The sequence below is a fragment of the Sus scrofa genome, chromosome 14, assembly GCF_000003025.6.
Source record: "Sus scrofa isolate TJ Tabasco breed Duroc chromosome 14, Sscrofa11.1, whole genome shotgun sequence".
NCBI lineage: Eukaryota > Metazoa > Chordata > Mammalia > Artiodactyla > Suidae > Sus > Sus scrofa.
In genome coordinates, this window is record NC_010456.5 from 48,917,852 (window position 1) to 48,933,794 (window position 15,943).

Here is a 15,943-nt window from a genome sequence, read left to right on the forward strand (position 1 = left end):
GGGATTTCTGTTCTCCAAGCCCCATCCTTTCCTTTCTTCCTTCTCAGAGGTCAGGTCTGCACTGCACATCTCTCTGCCGGCTCCTTCTGCCTCTCCCTTTAATCTTCCCATGCATCACCCCCAACTTAGACAGTGTGAAGGTCACACCTGGGGGTCTCATTCCCTGACCTGCCTCCTCCCATCTGCACCAGAGGTGATGCTAACAGTCCCGAAACAGTACCAACTTCTAACCACTAGACCACCAGGGAAACGCCTGAAATATTACTGTTTAAGAATCATCTCAAACAATGGACATCATTCTCTGAACCAAAGTCTAAAACAAAAAGCACAAAAATGTTTAAAACACACTCCAGCAATCACCATGAATCAAAACAATCCCTGCCCCAAACGCCTTTCTCCTTCTCCCTCCATCCCAGAGGCCAACCTTGAGCTTTGCCCACCATCAGCCATGGAGTCACCTCCATGCTCCTGTCACTCAGTAGGAAGAGCTGCCTCACAGGTGCCAAGGCTATGGAGGGACAGGGTAAACAGTCTGTGGTGAGCACCTGCGCTGCCTGGTGTGGCAGGTGACAGATCCCATCCTGGAGGGAGTTCATGGACAAAGAGGCGTGAGCTTGGAGGGGAATAGAGAGCTCAGACCTTCTCACCAGGGCAGGTCCTGGTGCTGACCTGGGTGGGGAAGGAGGGAGGAGGGAAGGGCAGCACAGCAAGGATCTCCAGCCCCTGCTCAGCTGCCTCCCAGGGCCAGGTCAGTACCATCTGTGGCCACCAGAGGGCAGCAAGGGCAAGAAAGTGGGGAAGGTCCTTGGGGCTTACACTGTCCTGTCTGAAGTTTGCGGAGCTGCTTCCTGCTGAATCCCTCTTCTGCCCCAAAGCATTTGTGTCCCAAGAAAGTGTCTTCAAAAGTGCTAATAAATGGGAATCCTTCTGTATCTCAGCGGAAACAAATCTGACTAGCATCCTTGAGGACCCAGATTCCACCCTGGCTTTGCTCAGTGGGTTAAGGATCTGGCGTTGCCTTGAGCTGTGGTATAGGTTGCAGTTGTGGCTGGGATCCTTCATTTCTGTGGCTGTGGTATAGGCCTGAGGCTATAGCTCTGATTTGACCCCTGGCCTGGGGTGCAGCCCTAAAAGGATTTTTTTTTTTTAAGTGCTAATAAATGGCTCAGGGCACAGGCTCCGGCCTCTGTCTAACAGCTGCAGAGATGGAGGCAGGAAGGGGGCCAGAGGACCCTCCAGCTGATGAGGAAGGAGGAGTGGACAGGATACTGGTCCCCACCCAGGCTTTGATTCCCAGGAAATGGAGCTCTTGCATCTTTCAGCCACCTGGGCCCCTGTACCCTCATGCCCCAGCAACACAGAGGGGACCTCCCGGTTCCTCACCCAGGAACTATGCTGACTCCCACCCCAGGCAAGACAGGAAATCCCTGGGCTGGATCCATTTCCCGCTTCCTATCTTAGACTCAGTCTGTCCCGACACAAAATGTGAGTTAATTCTCCAGGAAGCTCTACTGTCCAGGGATAAAGAAGTATCTAGAATCATAGGCTGCAGAAGGATCTAGAATCCAGGTCAGAGGGGTTGGGGGGCGGCAGGTGCAGGAAGCAGATTTGTATGGAAGCCCCTCCCTGCTCTGAGGCAGGGGAGAGGATAAGAGAGGTCTGGGGGACAAGGCCCAGGGTGGAGTGTCAGAAGGCAGCCTTGGGGTGACTCCACCATGGCCCGGGCTTGGCTCCTTGTCACCCTCCTCACTCAGGGCACAAGTGAGGCCTCCAGGGAAGGGACCCTGGGGACATGGGGCTGATCCTTGGTGCTTTGTCCTCAGGGTGACCTGGGCCCCAGCCCTGAACTGAGCAGAGTGTGGTTTTTGTCTTTTCAGGTTCCTGGGCCCAGTCTGCCCTGACTCAGCCCCCCTCGGTGTCCAGGAATCTGAAGGAGATGGAGACCATCTCCTGTGCTGGAACCAGCAGTGACATTGGGGGTTATGTCTCCTGGTACCAACAGCACCCGGGCTTGGCCCCCAAATTCCTGATTTATTATGTCAACACACGGGCCTCAGGGATCCCTGATGGCTTCTGTGGCTCCAAGTCTGGCAACACGGCCTCTCTGACCATCTCTGGGCTCCAGGCTGAGGATGAGGCTGACTATTACTGTAGCTCACCTAGAAGTGGTGGTACTTTGTACAGTGGTCCAAGTTCATGAGGAATTGAGACCAAAACCTGCCCTGAGCTAATAGGCCTCCTGCTCCTCTAAGGATGCTCTGTCTGTGCAGCTGGCTTCCTGCAGCCTGGCCCTCAGGCATCTCTCCTTTCTGAGCTGCCCCCTCCCCCCACAGTGAAAGCTTAGGGGACAAAGCTCTAGAGGTTAGTATCTTGGGACAGCCATCACTCCTGGTCCTATGTCATGTCGTTTCCAAATGTGCCACTCTGTCATCTCTGCCTCAGCAGGTGATGGTTCATCTTATGTGTCTCTATACCTGAAGTAAGAGATGCCCATACAGCTGGTAAAACCCTAATTCTTGATATTTCTGTGAGAATGTCTCTCCAATCAGAGGAGATTGGCCTCTGAAGGCAAAGACTGAGTGAAAATCACTGATGCCCATAAGGTGGCACCACCCCCCAGCTGAGGCCTGAACAGAACAAAAGCAGGAGGCAGCGGGTGTGGCTCTCCACTTGCTCAGAGGTTTCACTTTATTCTTTTCTAGGCCATTAGGGGCACACAGGATCCTTCACCCACTGTGCAGGGTCAGGGATGGAATCTGCGTCCCATCACTCCAGAGATGCCCCAATCCCATTGCACTACACGGGAACACCCTACTTGGCTGCTCTAATTGGCATAGACAGACATCCCAGGAACAGGTTGGGGAGGGACACAAAGGAGGCGGGGTGGTGGGAGGAGCACATGAAGCTGGGTCAAGCTGGCTTTGCTGATTTGGGCTCACTCCGCAGAGACTCAGTTTCCTATGCCCTGCAGTTGGAGTGGAGGAAGAACCTAGGCAGTGGGTTTGGTTGGCTGAAGCAAAGTCCGAATGATGGTCCCAGTGAGTGAATTGGAGAAGGAGACCTTCCTGGAGACAAAAGGATCCTGTAGGAGGGAGATGTAGAGGGGGTGTGTCCATTAAGACCTGCTCCCCACATTGGGAGGGCCCAGAAGGCACCCTTCTCACCAGGACTTTGAGAAATAAATCCCTCAGGGGAGCCCTATGGTCCTTGAAGAGCTCTGTAGTCACTCTTCTCTAGGCCACACCTCCTAGTGGGAACTGCAGCCTCTCAGCTGGAAATCCTAGATGCAATGGGAGGAATTGGATCTTGGATGGCCGGGGCCAAGCAGTAGCCCTGCCCTGCCAAGGGCAAGGTTCCTGTCTCAGCCAGTGGACTCTCAGAGTCATCAGCTTGGTCTGACTTGTGCAGATCTGGGTCACTGGCTTGTTCATCATGGTATTCCTAGACATGAAATAGGCTGGGAATCTCTTAATTTCAAATTGGTGGAAGCAAAGACTAGGTCAAGTGAGCATAAGTCCAACTTATATCATAAAAACAGGGAGTCATCTGCCCTTGATTATTCTCAGCCTTGAGCCAGTTTATAGACACAGAACCCCATGAATGAAGGGGAGGCTGAGTCCCCTCAAGGAAGGACCCTGGTACACTGCTGAAAATGTACACTGTGATCTTTCTCCCAGTTCTTTATCAAAGGGAAAAATAGCCTTTTATCAGGGTAATTGTGCACCAGGGAAAAGGGCAGAGTCAGATTTTTTAGGGACTACTGAACACCAGCTCTGAACTGACATTAATTCTTTTCTTTTTTTTTTTTTTTTTTTTTTTTTGCCATTTCTAGGGCCGCTCCTGTGGCATATGGAGGTTCCCAGGCTAGGGGTCTAATCGGAGCTGTAGCCGCTGGCTATACCAGGGCACAGCAACTCGGAATCCGAGCCACATCTGCAACCTACACCACAGCTCATGGCAACACCGAATCCTTAACCCACTGAGCAAGGCCAGGGATCGAACCCACAACCTCATTGTTCCTAGTCGGATTCGTTAACCACTGAGCCATGAACTGACATTAATTCTATGACATCCAAACATTCCTCTGGCCTCCAGTCAGAGGAGGGACTTAGAGAGATTGGGTTATCAGCAGAGTTTCCTCTCAGGTCCGTCTTATAGTCACTTCTCTCCCTGACTCTGTTCTGTGTTATTGCTCCAGTTCCAGAACAGAGTTTCCAGGTGGCCTGGATGGCTCACCATGAACTGGGCATTGTCTGACCCACCAAAACCGAGCTTATACAGCAAAGTACATCACTGGAGTGGGTGGCTGTGGCATTAAGCCCGTCTCTGGGATATCCTTGAAGTCTACAGTGAGAGGATGTCCTCCCCCTGTGCAGAACCTCCAGTGGTGCACCTGGCTGTGAATTCTCCAAGGAGAAATGGTCAGATGTGCCATTATATATGGAGTCATTGATGTGGCTCCATAGCCAGGGACTTAGAAGAAATATGAATGGGAATTTGGTGAAAAAATAATTTTGAGGCAAGGTCTGTGGATAGATCTCTCTGAATGGACAAAAACATGTGAAGGTACATGTTCACCAATGAATGTTCACTGATAGGTGACCTGAGCAGAGGAGATCTGTAATCATCAGACAGCCCGTTCTATGGATTTCAGGCAGCATCCTTTCCCAGCCACTTCTGTCTTCATCCAAGGGTTTCATGAACCAAGTGGCAATGGAGACAGGGACAGAGAATATGCATGGATTCCGCAACATGGAGCACCACAAACCAAGGTCGACTCGGCAGCCCAAACTGTTCCACTAATAGCCCAGACCCTTTGGGAACAACAATTTGGGGCGCCCCACTGGGAGGCTAATAATCTCCAGAGACTTCCTGCTACTGCAGTCTCCCCAAACCCTGCAGCTGAGTGAGTTGTCTTACAGTGTGGGGGCCACTATCTACTAAAATTGACATGTCTAAAATATCCCAAAGAGTGGGGTTACATCCCCCCATCGTCTCTTCCCTCTGTTGCTCCCACAGTATTGGAAAAAGATGTAGGATAGAGACAACCAACCCAGAGCAACGAGTCCCAAATTGTCTGATTCCTCACGTCCATAAATGACCAGACTCTGGGGTGGATCCAAAAGAGTGTCCCCAAGAGTTCCCTTTGTGGCTCAGCAGCTAACGACCCCGGCTAGGATCCATGAGGATGCAGGTTCGATCCCTGGCCTCGCCCAGTGGGTTAAGGAGCTGTGAGCTTTGTTGCTGTGAGCTGTGGTGTAGGTCTCAGATGCAGCTCAGATCTGGTGTTGCTGTGGCTGTGGTGTAGGCTGGAAGCTGTAGCACCAATTCGGCCCCTAGCCTGGAACCTCCATATGCCGTGAGTGCGGCCCTAAAAAGACAAAAAAAAAAAAAAAACACTAAGGCTCATTTGAGAGGGAATCAGTCAGAGGCCCAGAGTTGAGTATCAGGCCTGAAGTCTCTTTGGGGAAAGGAGATTTTTCAAACCTTCGAGAAGCAGGGGGCACTGTGGGACTATGTCTCTGTTCATGGGGAGCTGGTCCAGCTGTGAATCTTTTCAACTGACACCTTCTGCATTTTCCATAAGTGGTCACCCCTCATGCTTCAGCAGCTGTGATGACCCTTGCACCCAGACAGGGTGGATGATGGAAGAAGGAAAACAGACACAAAGCACTCAGCATCCCCCTTCCACCACCCCTCCTCTGGCAGGTGTTTCCCCAGCTGGACCTCAGTGCTGGGTGCAAGCACGAAGTAGAGGGGGATTTGCATGGGGGCTGTCCTTCACTTGAGAGATGGAGAGGAGAGTCAACATTGGGGATTCCAGCCCCAGCTACAAGGTTCTCCAGCAGTAGCACATGTAGGAGCATCACCAACATGTCCTGGACCACTGACCTCTTCATGGGCCTCTGCACAGGCCAGGGCAAACTCCCTGGACTTTTTTTTTTTTTTTTTAATGTTATGGCCACACCCACGGCATATGGAAGTTCCCAGGCCAGGGATTAAATCTGAGCCACAGCTGCAGCCTCTCAAGCAGCCACTGCAATGCAGGACCCTTTAAATCGTTGCTCCAGGCCAGGGACTAAACCCATGCCTCCACAGCAACCCTGCTGCTGCAGTTGGATTCTTAGCCCACTGCACTGTGGCAGGAAGTCCAGACACCCCAGGCTTTGAGGAGGAGGCCTGGGCCAGGGGCCCTGTGGAGGAGTTGCCATAACTTGTGACCATGGGCGTTTCTTTCTGGTCTATTGCTGCACCTCACACACAAGATAGCCATTGCTTTATCCAGGGACAGTTTCAGATCCTTGCAGAATTTTAAGGGCGGAATGTGGAAAAAAGAATGGCTGTGAACAAATGTTGGTTGGGTGGGAGTTCCCTTTGTGGTACAGTGGTTAATGAATCCAAGTAGGAACCAGGAGGTTGTAGGTTTGATCCCTGGCCTTGCTCAGCGGGTTAAGGATCTGGCATTGCCGTGAGCTGTGGTATAGGTCGCAGATGCGGCTCAGATCCCATGTTGCTTTGGCTCTGGCGTAGGCCAGCGGCTACAGCTCCAATTAGACCCCTAGACTGGGAACCTCCACATGCTGCGGGTCTGGCCCTAGAAAAGGCAAAAGACAAAAAAAAAAAAAAAAAAAAAAAAATGTCGGTTGGGTGGAGGATCTCTATCCTAATTTTGGTGAAGAACCTCCATCACCCCAAGCTGGCCCTGCACCCACAGCTGCCACCACTAAGATTCAATAGCAGAGTCCCCAGGGCCAAGCCACAGGACCCACTGCAGGACCCCCTACCCCTCCAGCAATGTCTGCACAGATGCAGGTGGCCCTCCCCCTCCTGCTCTATCAGGACTCTCACAGACTCACAGCTACTCTGAGATCCTGGTGCCGGGTCTGACACAGGCAGGGGCCACACGATCTGGAGCTCCTCCTCCCCGGACGAGGACAGTTGTCCCTGGAGCTGGGAGTCAGGACATGGCCACTGGGGTCTGAATCTGCACCTGGACAGCGACATTCTTGAGCCGCCTGCAGCCAGGGTGACATGGCCTCCAGGGGGCAGCAGAGTCACACGGCACAGCCACCAGGAGAGGGCGGGGCCTGGACAGCAGTGGTTTCCCATCAGGGGGGTGGATGACCTCCACCTGAGACCTGGGGAAAAGGTAGAGGGTTTCTAGACTCTTGTCCTTGACAATGATGTAGATTCCTCTGGCCACAGGTGTCTCAGATCTGTCTCCTGAAGAATTTTCTCATTTCTCTGGCACATGTTCACATATTTAATTTCATCCCAACTGACCCCCTTCCTGCAAAAACACCTTCACTGTCAATCATGTTCCCAGCACTGAATCTACCCCTGGCACTGAGCTCATGCTGGGGATGGAGGCACAGCATCTGTGACCTGCCCAGGAGCTCTGCCCAATTACTGCACCTCAGTGGTTGATACACACCCCATGTGCCCTCAGCAAAGGAAGAATTGGATTCTGCTCTGTCACCCAGAAGCTATGACCTGGGGTAGGACCTACCCCTATCTAAAGCCTTTCTGTCCCCAGAGAGTGGGTTCAGATAAACACAGACTCCACGTCTGGGCTCTAGTGACCAGGCTTGACCAGCAGTGAGGCCAGGACACAGTCTGGGATGAAGGTGTCACCTTTGACTATGGGACCAGCAGGTGAAGGAGGACACCCTGGCAGAATGGGGTCCCCAGGGGCCACCCCTCCCCCTCTGGGGCCCTGGGGGCTGAGCCCTTGTCTGAAAGCACAGAGCTCCTCAGGCAGCCCCCTGGAGCTCTGGCTGATTTGCATCCCCAGCATCTCACTCTGCAGCCAGGGGATAAGACAGGCCTGGGAGGAGCCCTGCCCAACCTGGGCCTCGGGGATCAGACTTAGGGCGCCTCCACAGTTTCTCCAGCTCTAACCTGGGGCACCACCCTCCTGACCACACCCATGTGCAGACAAGGGGCTCCTGAGGACAGCCAGGATGTGGGGAACAGGTCCCACAGTGAACCCTGGGGAACCCATCCTCTCAGCAGCCTGGCCCTCATACTTCCCTTCCTGGTCAAGTTCTGCCCCAAAGGGCCAGGGTCTTGGGAACTGCAGTTGGGCACTTGCCATCAGCCTCGACAGGGAGTGAAACATGAGCCACTGCAGCTGCCCACCTGAAGGAGAAAATGCCCCTATAAAAAGGTAGAAAGGAGACTCCCCAGCCATGCTGACTAAGCAAAGTCCAGCCAACTGCCCCAACCACCCCTCCCCCAGGCATCCGCCTCTGTAAACTTGCTTTAGCATCTACTCCCTTGCCTGTCCTCACTCTGGTCCATCCCACCAAGCACGTACCCAAAAGCCTTCTGAAACACTTCCTTGGGGCTCAGACTCCGGAGAGCAATCTCCTCTGAGCCCACCCACATAATAAACCTGAGTTCTCCAACTCTCTGAGTGCTCGTTTGCTTTCTCCCCTGACAACAGAGCTGCTGGAGCTGATACACTGCAGGTGCAGGGCTGCTGCACAGGGCCTGGAACAAAACGAATATGCTTACTTTACCATCTCATGGCCTATTATATAAAACTATGGCTATGACTACATAAGAATAAAAGATGAAGATAACCCACTCAGAAATTTTGATTTTTCTAGGTTCCATATGGGAAAAAAGCTAGTAATGCTTTGGTGTCTTTTTTTTTTTTTTTTGTCTCTTTGCCTTTTCTAGGGCCGCTCCTGTGGCATATGGAGGTTCCCAGGCTAGGGGTCGAATTGGAGCTGTAGCCACCAGCCTACACCAGAGTCACAGCAATGCGGGATCCAAGCCGAGTCTGCAACCTACACCATAGCTCATGGCAATGCCAGATCCTTAACCCAATGAGCAAGGCCAGGGATCGAATTCGAAACCTCATGGTTCTTAGTCGGATTCATTAGTCACTGCACCACGATGGGAACTCCCAATGCTTTAGTGTCTTTTGAAAACAACTTCAGTAACATCTTGGCTTAATGTTGAATCTTACTTGGAATCAATGAGATTTTTTTTAAACTAGGAATTACATTTGTGCTAATATAGCACTGATTTTTGCAAGAGACTGATCTGTAATTGCTTACATTTTTACAATAGAATAATCTGTAACTCAAAATAGGGGGAAAAAAAGATTTTATGAGCCCAAATTCTTTCAACTTCTCATATCTAGAAAGGCACTAAGGTCCTTAACAGTCACATCAGCTTGAGCCATTTAGGAGACAAAATTAAAAGACAAAATGGAAGAGCTGTGGTTCAGACATCCAAGGTAATTGGAGACCAAGGTTTATATTGCTAAGAACTTAAGGTTTACACACACTTGAAGCCATCAGCCATTCTCAAAGCAACATCAGCTGGCAGCTGGGAGCTGCATTCGACCTTCCATTTTCAAGGATCACCCTTGTAACAACAAAAAGATAAAAACTGTATTGACTCATAGTACTTGTTATTCTTAAGTCAATACCACATTAACAGTTAAAATCTATTTAGATAAAACTAAAGAACTAACTACCTGGCTGCAAGTCTCCCCGAAATGCCAGGTCCAAACTGGGTTTCAGGCCTGTTCAAAAACTGAGATTTCTTTTGTCTATTTGCTTTCAAACTGTCCCTTCTCCAGTTATTTCTGACTGGGTCTGTTACACTTACATTAAATATATAACTACATTAAGCAGCTTCATTACTTGACAATAATTGCCTTACAGGTCTTTGGCCTCAACTTTTTTTTTTTTTTTTTTTTTTTGTCTTTTTGGTATTTCTTGGGCTGCTCCCATGGCGTATGGAGGTTCCCAGGCTAGGGGTCCAATCGGAGCTGTAGCCACAGGCCTAGGCCACAGCCACAGCAACTCGGGATCTGAGCCTCGTCTGCAACCTACACCACACAGCTCACGGCAACGCCGGATCGTCAACCCACTGAGCAAGGGCAGGGATTGAACCCGCAACCTCATGGTTCCTAGTCGGATTCGTTAACCACTGCACCATGACGGGAACTCCTGGCCTCAAATTTTAACCTACTTGTTAAGTTTCTTTCTTCTAGAATACAACAAACAAACCTCCAAATGATAATTTGATGGTTATATCAGCCAGTCAACACCCAGACAACACTGGAACAAGCCATCCCCTGGAGCCACACCTCCCTCTTCAAGAAGGCCCTGACACAGGGTTCCCGGTGTGGCTCAGTGGTTAATGAATCTGACTAGCATCCATAGGACGCAGGTTTGATCCCAGGTCTTGCTCAGTGGGTTAAGGATCCAGCATTATGGTTAGCTGTGGTGTAGGTCACAGAGGAGCTCGGATCCCACATTGCTGTGGCTGTGGTATAGGCCAGCAGCTGTAGCTCTGATTTGACCACTAGCCTGGGAGCCTCCGTATGCTGCAGCTGTGGTCCTAAAAAAATTAAAAAAAAAAAAAAAGAATGCCCTGAAAGAAATTAAGCAGAGGGGACCCAGAACCCTACAAAGCTACCATTTAGCAGGAAGCAGCTAGACTGTTCACTGGCCCTTTTCCCTTACAACCTGGGATCCCAGATGCCATAGAGAACGTGAGCAAGGTATTCAAAGGGGCCAAAGATTTTGCTTTGTTATATGTTATAGGCTTCAAGTCTTCTTCAGGGAGATTCATCCCATAAGCCCTTGGCCATGTCTCATTCTAAAGCCCCTTCCCCCACCTTGACCAGCCTGGGCTGCTCACTCCCTGCTGGAGAAGGAATGGTGCCCCTTGCTCACTCCACCACCATATAACCTGTTCCCCATGCAAATAAGGCATCGTGCCCAAGGCCAGTCAGAAAAGCAAACGGGGTGGCATTGCATTGTGGGGTATAAAGACTATTGCAGAGTGCCCTCTTGGAACCTGCACACACTTGACACTTTCTCTCATCCTCTCTGAAAATGTACTTTGACTTTATTACATTTGTAAAATGTCCGCCATTCTAATGCTTTGTTATGGTGAGATGGGGCCCTAAGAAACTGGGATGGTATCACAAGGAGGAGGATTCAGGGCATTAGCAGAAGAAAGAGGACTAAACATTCCCAGGTGCTAGAGGATTTTATACATATACCTTCTTACAAGGCATCAAGCATCAATGCCAGATCCAAGCTGCATCTGTGACCTACACCACAATTCACACCAACACCAGATCCTTAACCCAATGAGAGAGGCCAGGGAACGAACCCACAACCTCATCGTTCCCAGTCGGATTCGTTTCCACTGTGCCCCAAAGAGACCTCCCCCTTTTTTATTTCTTCCTGTTTAGGGCCACACCCATGGCATATGGAAGTTCCCAGGCTAGGGGTCCAATCAGAGCTACAACTGCCAGCTTATACCACAGCCACAGCAATGTGGGATCTGAGCTGAGTCTGCGGACCACATCACAGCTCATGGCAAAGCAGGACCCTTAACCCACTGAGCGAGGCCAGGGACCAAATCCACATCCTCATGGATCCTAGTCCAGTTTGCTAACAGATGAGCCACAAAGCAACTTTCCAGGAAACCTTACTTTTGATGAGCTTGATGAAATCATAACTTTCTTTGAAAAATTATATTTCTGGTGTCATCAGATAAATGCTGACTAACCCTAAGTCCTAATGAGCTTCTCCCCTGTATTTTACTAAAACAGCACTCACAACCATAACATCAGAAACTCATTCTCAGGGGAACAGGACCAATGTCACTGTGTCTGATGAAGGAAGTCTGGCCTCTCACAGCAGCACGACCCCTGTCCCCACAGCACCAGCTCCCAGTGCTGGACAGCCTGCCACCATGTGGATGTCTCATCACCACAGAGGGGGACTGTGGGGCCCCCAGGCCCGAAGGGGAGCCCAGTGCAGACTGGGGTGTGTGTGCATGGGCGGGGGTAGGGGGCAGCACAGGACAGTTCTGAGCACAGGCCTGGGCGTGAGGCCCCAGGTCAGCGCCTCCCTTGAGCCAGCTGCTCTCTGCTCCGCAGGGAGCCAGTCACCAAGGCCACAGGGGCAGGGAGGACATTTGCATGAGGACCTCCCTCCTGAGGATAAAGAGGCCCAGAGGCCCAGCCAGCCTTGGGCTCAGAGGCAGAGCTCAGGGCACCTCCACCATGGCCTGGACCCCTCTCCTGCTCCCCCTCCTCTCTCTCTGCACAGGTGCTGCCCCCCAGGCTCAGCCCCCAAGGTCATGAAGGACCAGCCGGGTTCCGAACCAACGTCAGCTCGGCCCAGGGGAGGCTGCAGGGAGCCTGCGGCTCTGGGAGTGAGACCCTCTTCCTCACACGCACTCTCCTCTCCTCTCTTGCAGGTTATGTGGCCTCTTCTCAGCTGACTCAGCCCCCGGGGGTGTCTGTGTCCTTGGGAGGGACGGCCAGCATCACCTGCCAAGGAGCCAACTTTGGAAGCTATTATGCTCACTGGTACCAGCAGAAGCCTGGCCAGTCCCCTGAGCTGGTCATTTATGAATACCCTGAGATATTCTTAGGGTTCCTGGAGCGGTTCTCTGTGTCCAGAACAGGAGACACAGCCACCCTGACCATCAGCGGGGCCCAGGCTGAGGACGAGGCCGACTACTACTGTCAGGTGTATGATGGTGGTTATCATGTGCACAGTGACACAGGCAGAGGGGGAAGTGGGACACAAACTCCCTGCCTGGCCTGGGGCTCCCTCCCCCCACCTCAGAGCAGCTGCAGCTCAGCCCTGAGCTCAGGGGGCCTCTCTGGTCCTGGCCCGGCTCCTCCAGGCATGGACCCTCCGTCCTCTCAGGGCCTCGGTTTGCCCCGAGGAAGAAGGAGGAAGGAAGCTGCCCTGAGCTGCGGAGGCTGCTGTCAGGGTGCAGAGGGAAGGAGAGGGTCCGGGGTCAGGACGTGCCCCAGGCCCAGGAGGGGGCCTGAGTCCCAGGAGAGGGGGGCGCTGCCTGAGGGGGCGGGGCTCTGCGGGAGCACCTCTCCCCTGGGGGGACCTGCTGGGTGAGGCCCGGGGCTGGGGTCTTCTGTGCTCCTGGAGGAGGGGCCCCCAGCTCCCGAGAGGCTGCCTGAGGCCTGGAGAGCTCGGAGCCCCGGCCCCCTGCCCCAGGCCCGGCCTCTCCTGAGGTTCTTCTTTGCGGAAACGGAGCCTTCGCGTGTCCAGCCCACAGCGTGGCCCCAGATGCCCAGGCGTCTGTTAGAGCTGTCAGGTCTGTCGCCAGATGAGACCCTCAAGGTCCCAGCCTCCCATCTGCTTGTCCCTCTGTCTGATCCAGCACGTGTCACCTCAGATTCCCTAGAACCCTGGGCGATGGGGTCTTTGGCAAAGTTCCCCAGACAGCCAGCCGTGTGTTCACTGTGCTCCGAAGGACAGTGTTCGTCTGTGGAGAGAAATGCTCACGGGAGCCCCGCACGAGACATGACGGGACCCCAGACACTCACGACGCTCATGCTCAGAAAGACAAACTATCACAGAGTTATCAGCAGATGTTGAAGAAAAAGCCAGGCCTTTTTGCTTCATTTCTCTCTCTCTCTCTCTCTCTTTTTTTTTTTTTTTTTTTTTTTTTTTAGGGTTGCACCTGAGGCATGTGGAGGTTCCCAGGTTAGGGGTCTAAACGGAGCTACAGCTGCCGGCCTACACCACAGCCACAGCAACGCCAGATCCCATCCGCAACTGTGAACTGCACCACAATTTACAGCAACACCAGATCCTTAACCCACTGAGAGAGGCCAGGGATCGAACCCACAACCTCATAGTTCCCAGTTGGATTCATTTCCTTGAGCCACGGCAGTAACTCCGTTTTTTTTGGGTTTTTGTTTTTTTGTTTTAGCTAATGACTTTTTTTCCATTATAGCTGGTTTACAGTGTTCTGTCAATTTTCTGATGTACAGTATGGTGACCCAGTTACACACACATGCATAGATTCTTGTGTCTCACATTATCCTGCTCCATCACAAGTGACTAGACATAGTTCCCAGTGCTACACAGCAGGATTTCGTTGCTTACCCATTCCAAAGGCAATAGTCTACACCTATTAACCCCAAGCTCCCAATCCATCCCACTCCCTCCCCCTCCCCCTCCCCCTTGGCAACCACAAGTCTAGTCTCCAAGTCCATGATTTTCTTTTCTGCGGAAAGGTTCATTTGTGCTGTATTTTAGATTCCAGATATAAGTGATACCATGTGGTAATTGTCTTTCTCTTTCTGCCTGACTTCACTCAGGATGAGAGTTTCTAGTTCCACCCATGTTGCTGCAAATAGCATATTGTTCTTCTTATGGCTGCGTAGTATTCCATGTGTATATATACCATATCTTCCTAATCCATTCATCTGTCAATGCACATTTGGGTTGTTTCCATGTCTTGGCTATTGTGAATAGCGCTGCATTGAACGTGAGGATGCATGTGTCTTTTCCAAGGAAATTTTTGTCCGGATACATGCCCAAGAGTGGGGTTGCTGGGTCATATGGTAGTTCTATGTTCACTTTTCTTTTTCTTTTCTCTCTCTCTCTCTCTCTCTCTTTTTTTTTTTTTTTTTTTTTTTTTTTTTGTCTTTTTGCCATTTCTAGGGCCGCTCCCGCAGCATATGGAGGTTCCCAGGCTAGGGGTCTAATCAGAGCTGTAGCCACCGGCCTATGCCACAGCCACAGCAACAAGGAATCCAAGCCACATCTGCAACCTACACCACAGCTCTCAGCAATGCCGGATCCTTAACCCACTGAGCAAGGCCAGGGATCGAACCCGCAACCTCATGGTTCCTAGTCGGATTCGTTAACCACTGAGCCACGACACGAACTCCTGTTCAGTTTTCTGAGGTACCTCCATAGTAGTTGTTCTCCACAGTAGTTGTACCAGCTTATATTCCCACCAACAATGCAGGAGGGTTCCCTTTTCCCCACACCCCCTCCAGCATTTATTTGTGGAGGTTAAGCTTTAGATGGTTGTTTCTTTGTTTGTTTTTTGGTCTTTTTCCTCTTTCTAGGGCCGCTCCCGGGGAGTGGCATATGGAGGTTCCCAGGCTAGGGGTCTAATTGGAGCCGAAGCTGCCAGGCCAGCCTAAACCAGAGCCACAGCAACGAGGCATCTGAGCCACGTCTGCAATCTACACCACAGCTCTCAGCAATGTCGGATCCTTAACCCACTGAGAAAGGCCAGGGGTGGAACCCACAACCTCATGGTTCCTAGTTAGATTTGTTAACCACTGAGCCCCGACGGGAACTCCTTTACATGGTTTTGACAACACGACATCCTGTTTCCTCCTCCACAGGCCTGACGGGGCGATGCTGGGAGAGACCAGCCCAGCCCATTCCAGGGGAATACAGGACTGGGAGGGGGCTGGGCTGAGATGGCCTGTTCCTGAGAACCACCAGGCCCTGTGCTCCAATTGTGAAGAAGGGACAGGGTGGCTCCTGGGGTCCAGAGGTGACAATGGAGATTGCAGGAGGGACTGTCCTGACTCAGGTGCCCCTGGGCCAGAGCAGGACTCCTGCCAGGACTGAGGGCTCAGCAGGAAGCGCTTGGCCTCAGAGAATAGAGGGTGAGATCCTGACCCAGTGCTGGGTGCAAGGCTGGGTCCTCAGAGAGTTGGGCATGTGAGGGGGTCGGTGGCAGACAGACTTGCCTGCAACGTGGCTGCTCCCCTGGGGGAGAGTATCATCTTGGTGCCCAGACTGGCTCCACTGCCACCCACAGGCTGTTCTGCGGACCAGCCACGAAAACGGTCACCGGGACAGAGGCAAGGATGGGGGTGGCAACACTGAAGTGGACAATATGGTCCCCCCACCCGCCGCCCTGGGCGTCTCAGCCTGTGATGACCAACCTGAAATGCACTTGGGGGGGAGGTTGGTGGACATGGGAGCTCCCTTAATTTTCCTGAAATCGGACAAATAAGCATCTTTCACACCCTTCTGAGTCCCTGAGTCCTCCTGAGCAGCTCTGTGCACCAAAGTCCACTGAGCCTGGACACTGAGCTGAGCGAGGATGCGTGGCATGTTGATTCTGGATCCCGAAGGTCAGCCAGGGCCCCAGGGACTGAAGG

At 52.1% G+C, this 15,943-nt stretch overlaps 1 protein-coding gene and 1 gene segment (V, D, J or C); both read left to right on the forward strand.

Annotated features, from left to right (window-relative positions):
- LOC102158332 overlaps window positions 1-15,943 on the forward strand; it is a 247,703-nt gene that overhangs the window by 157,795 nt on the left and 73,965 nt on the right.
- LOC100152327 (immunoglobulin lambda-like polypeptide 5) overlaps window positions 1-15,943 on the forward strand; it is a gene marked incomplete in the record, with an annotated part of 201,278 nt that overhangs the window by 117,604 nt on the left and 67,731 nt on the right. Inside the window, 2 exon segments of the mRNA NM_001243319.1 lie at window positions 2,165-2,178; window positions 13,207-13,222. Of these exon segments, the coding sequence (NP_001230248.1) occupies window positions 2,165-2,178; window positions 13,207-13,222 (30 nt within the window).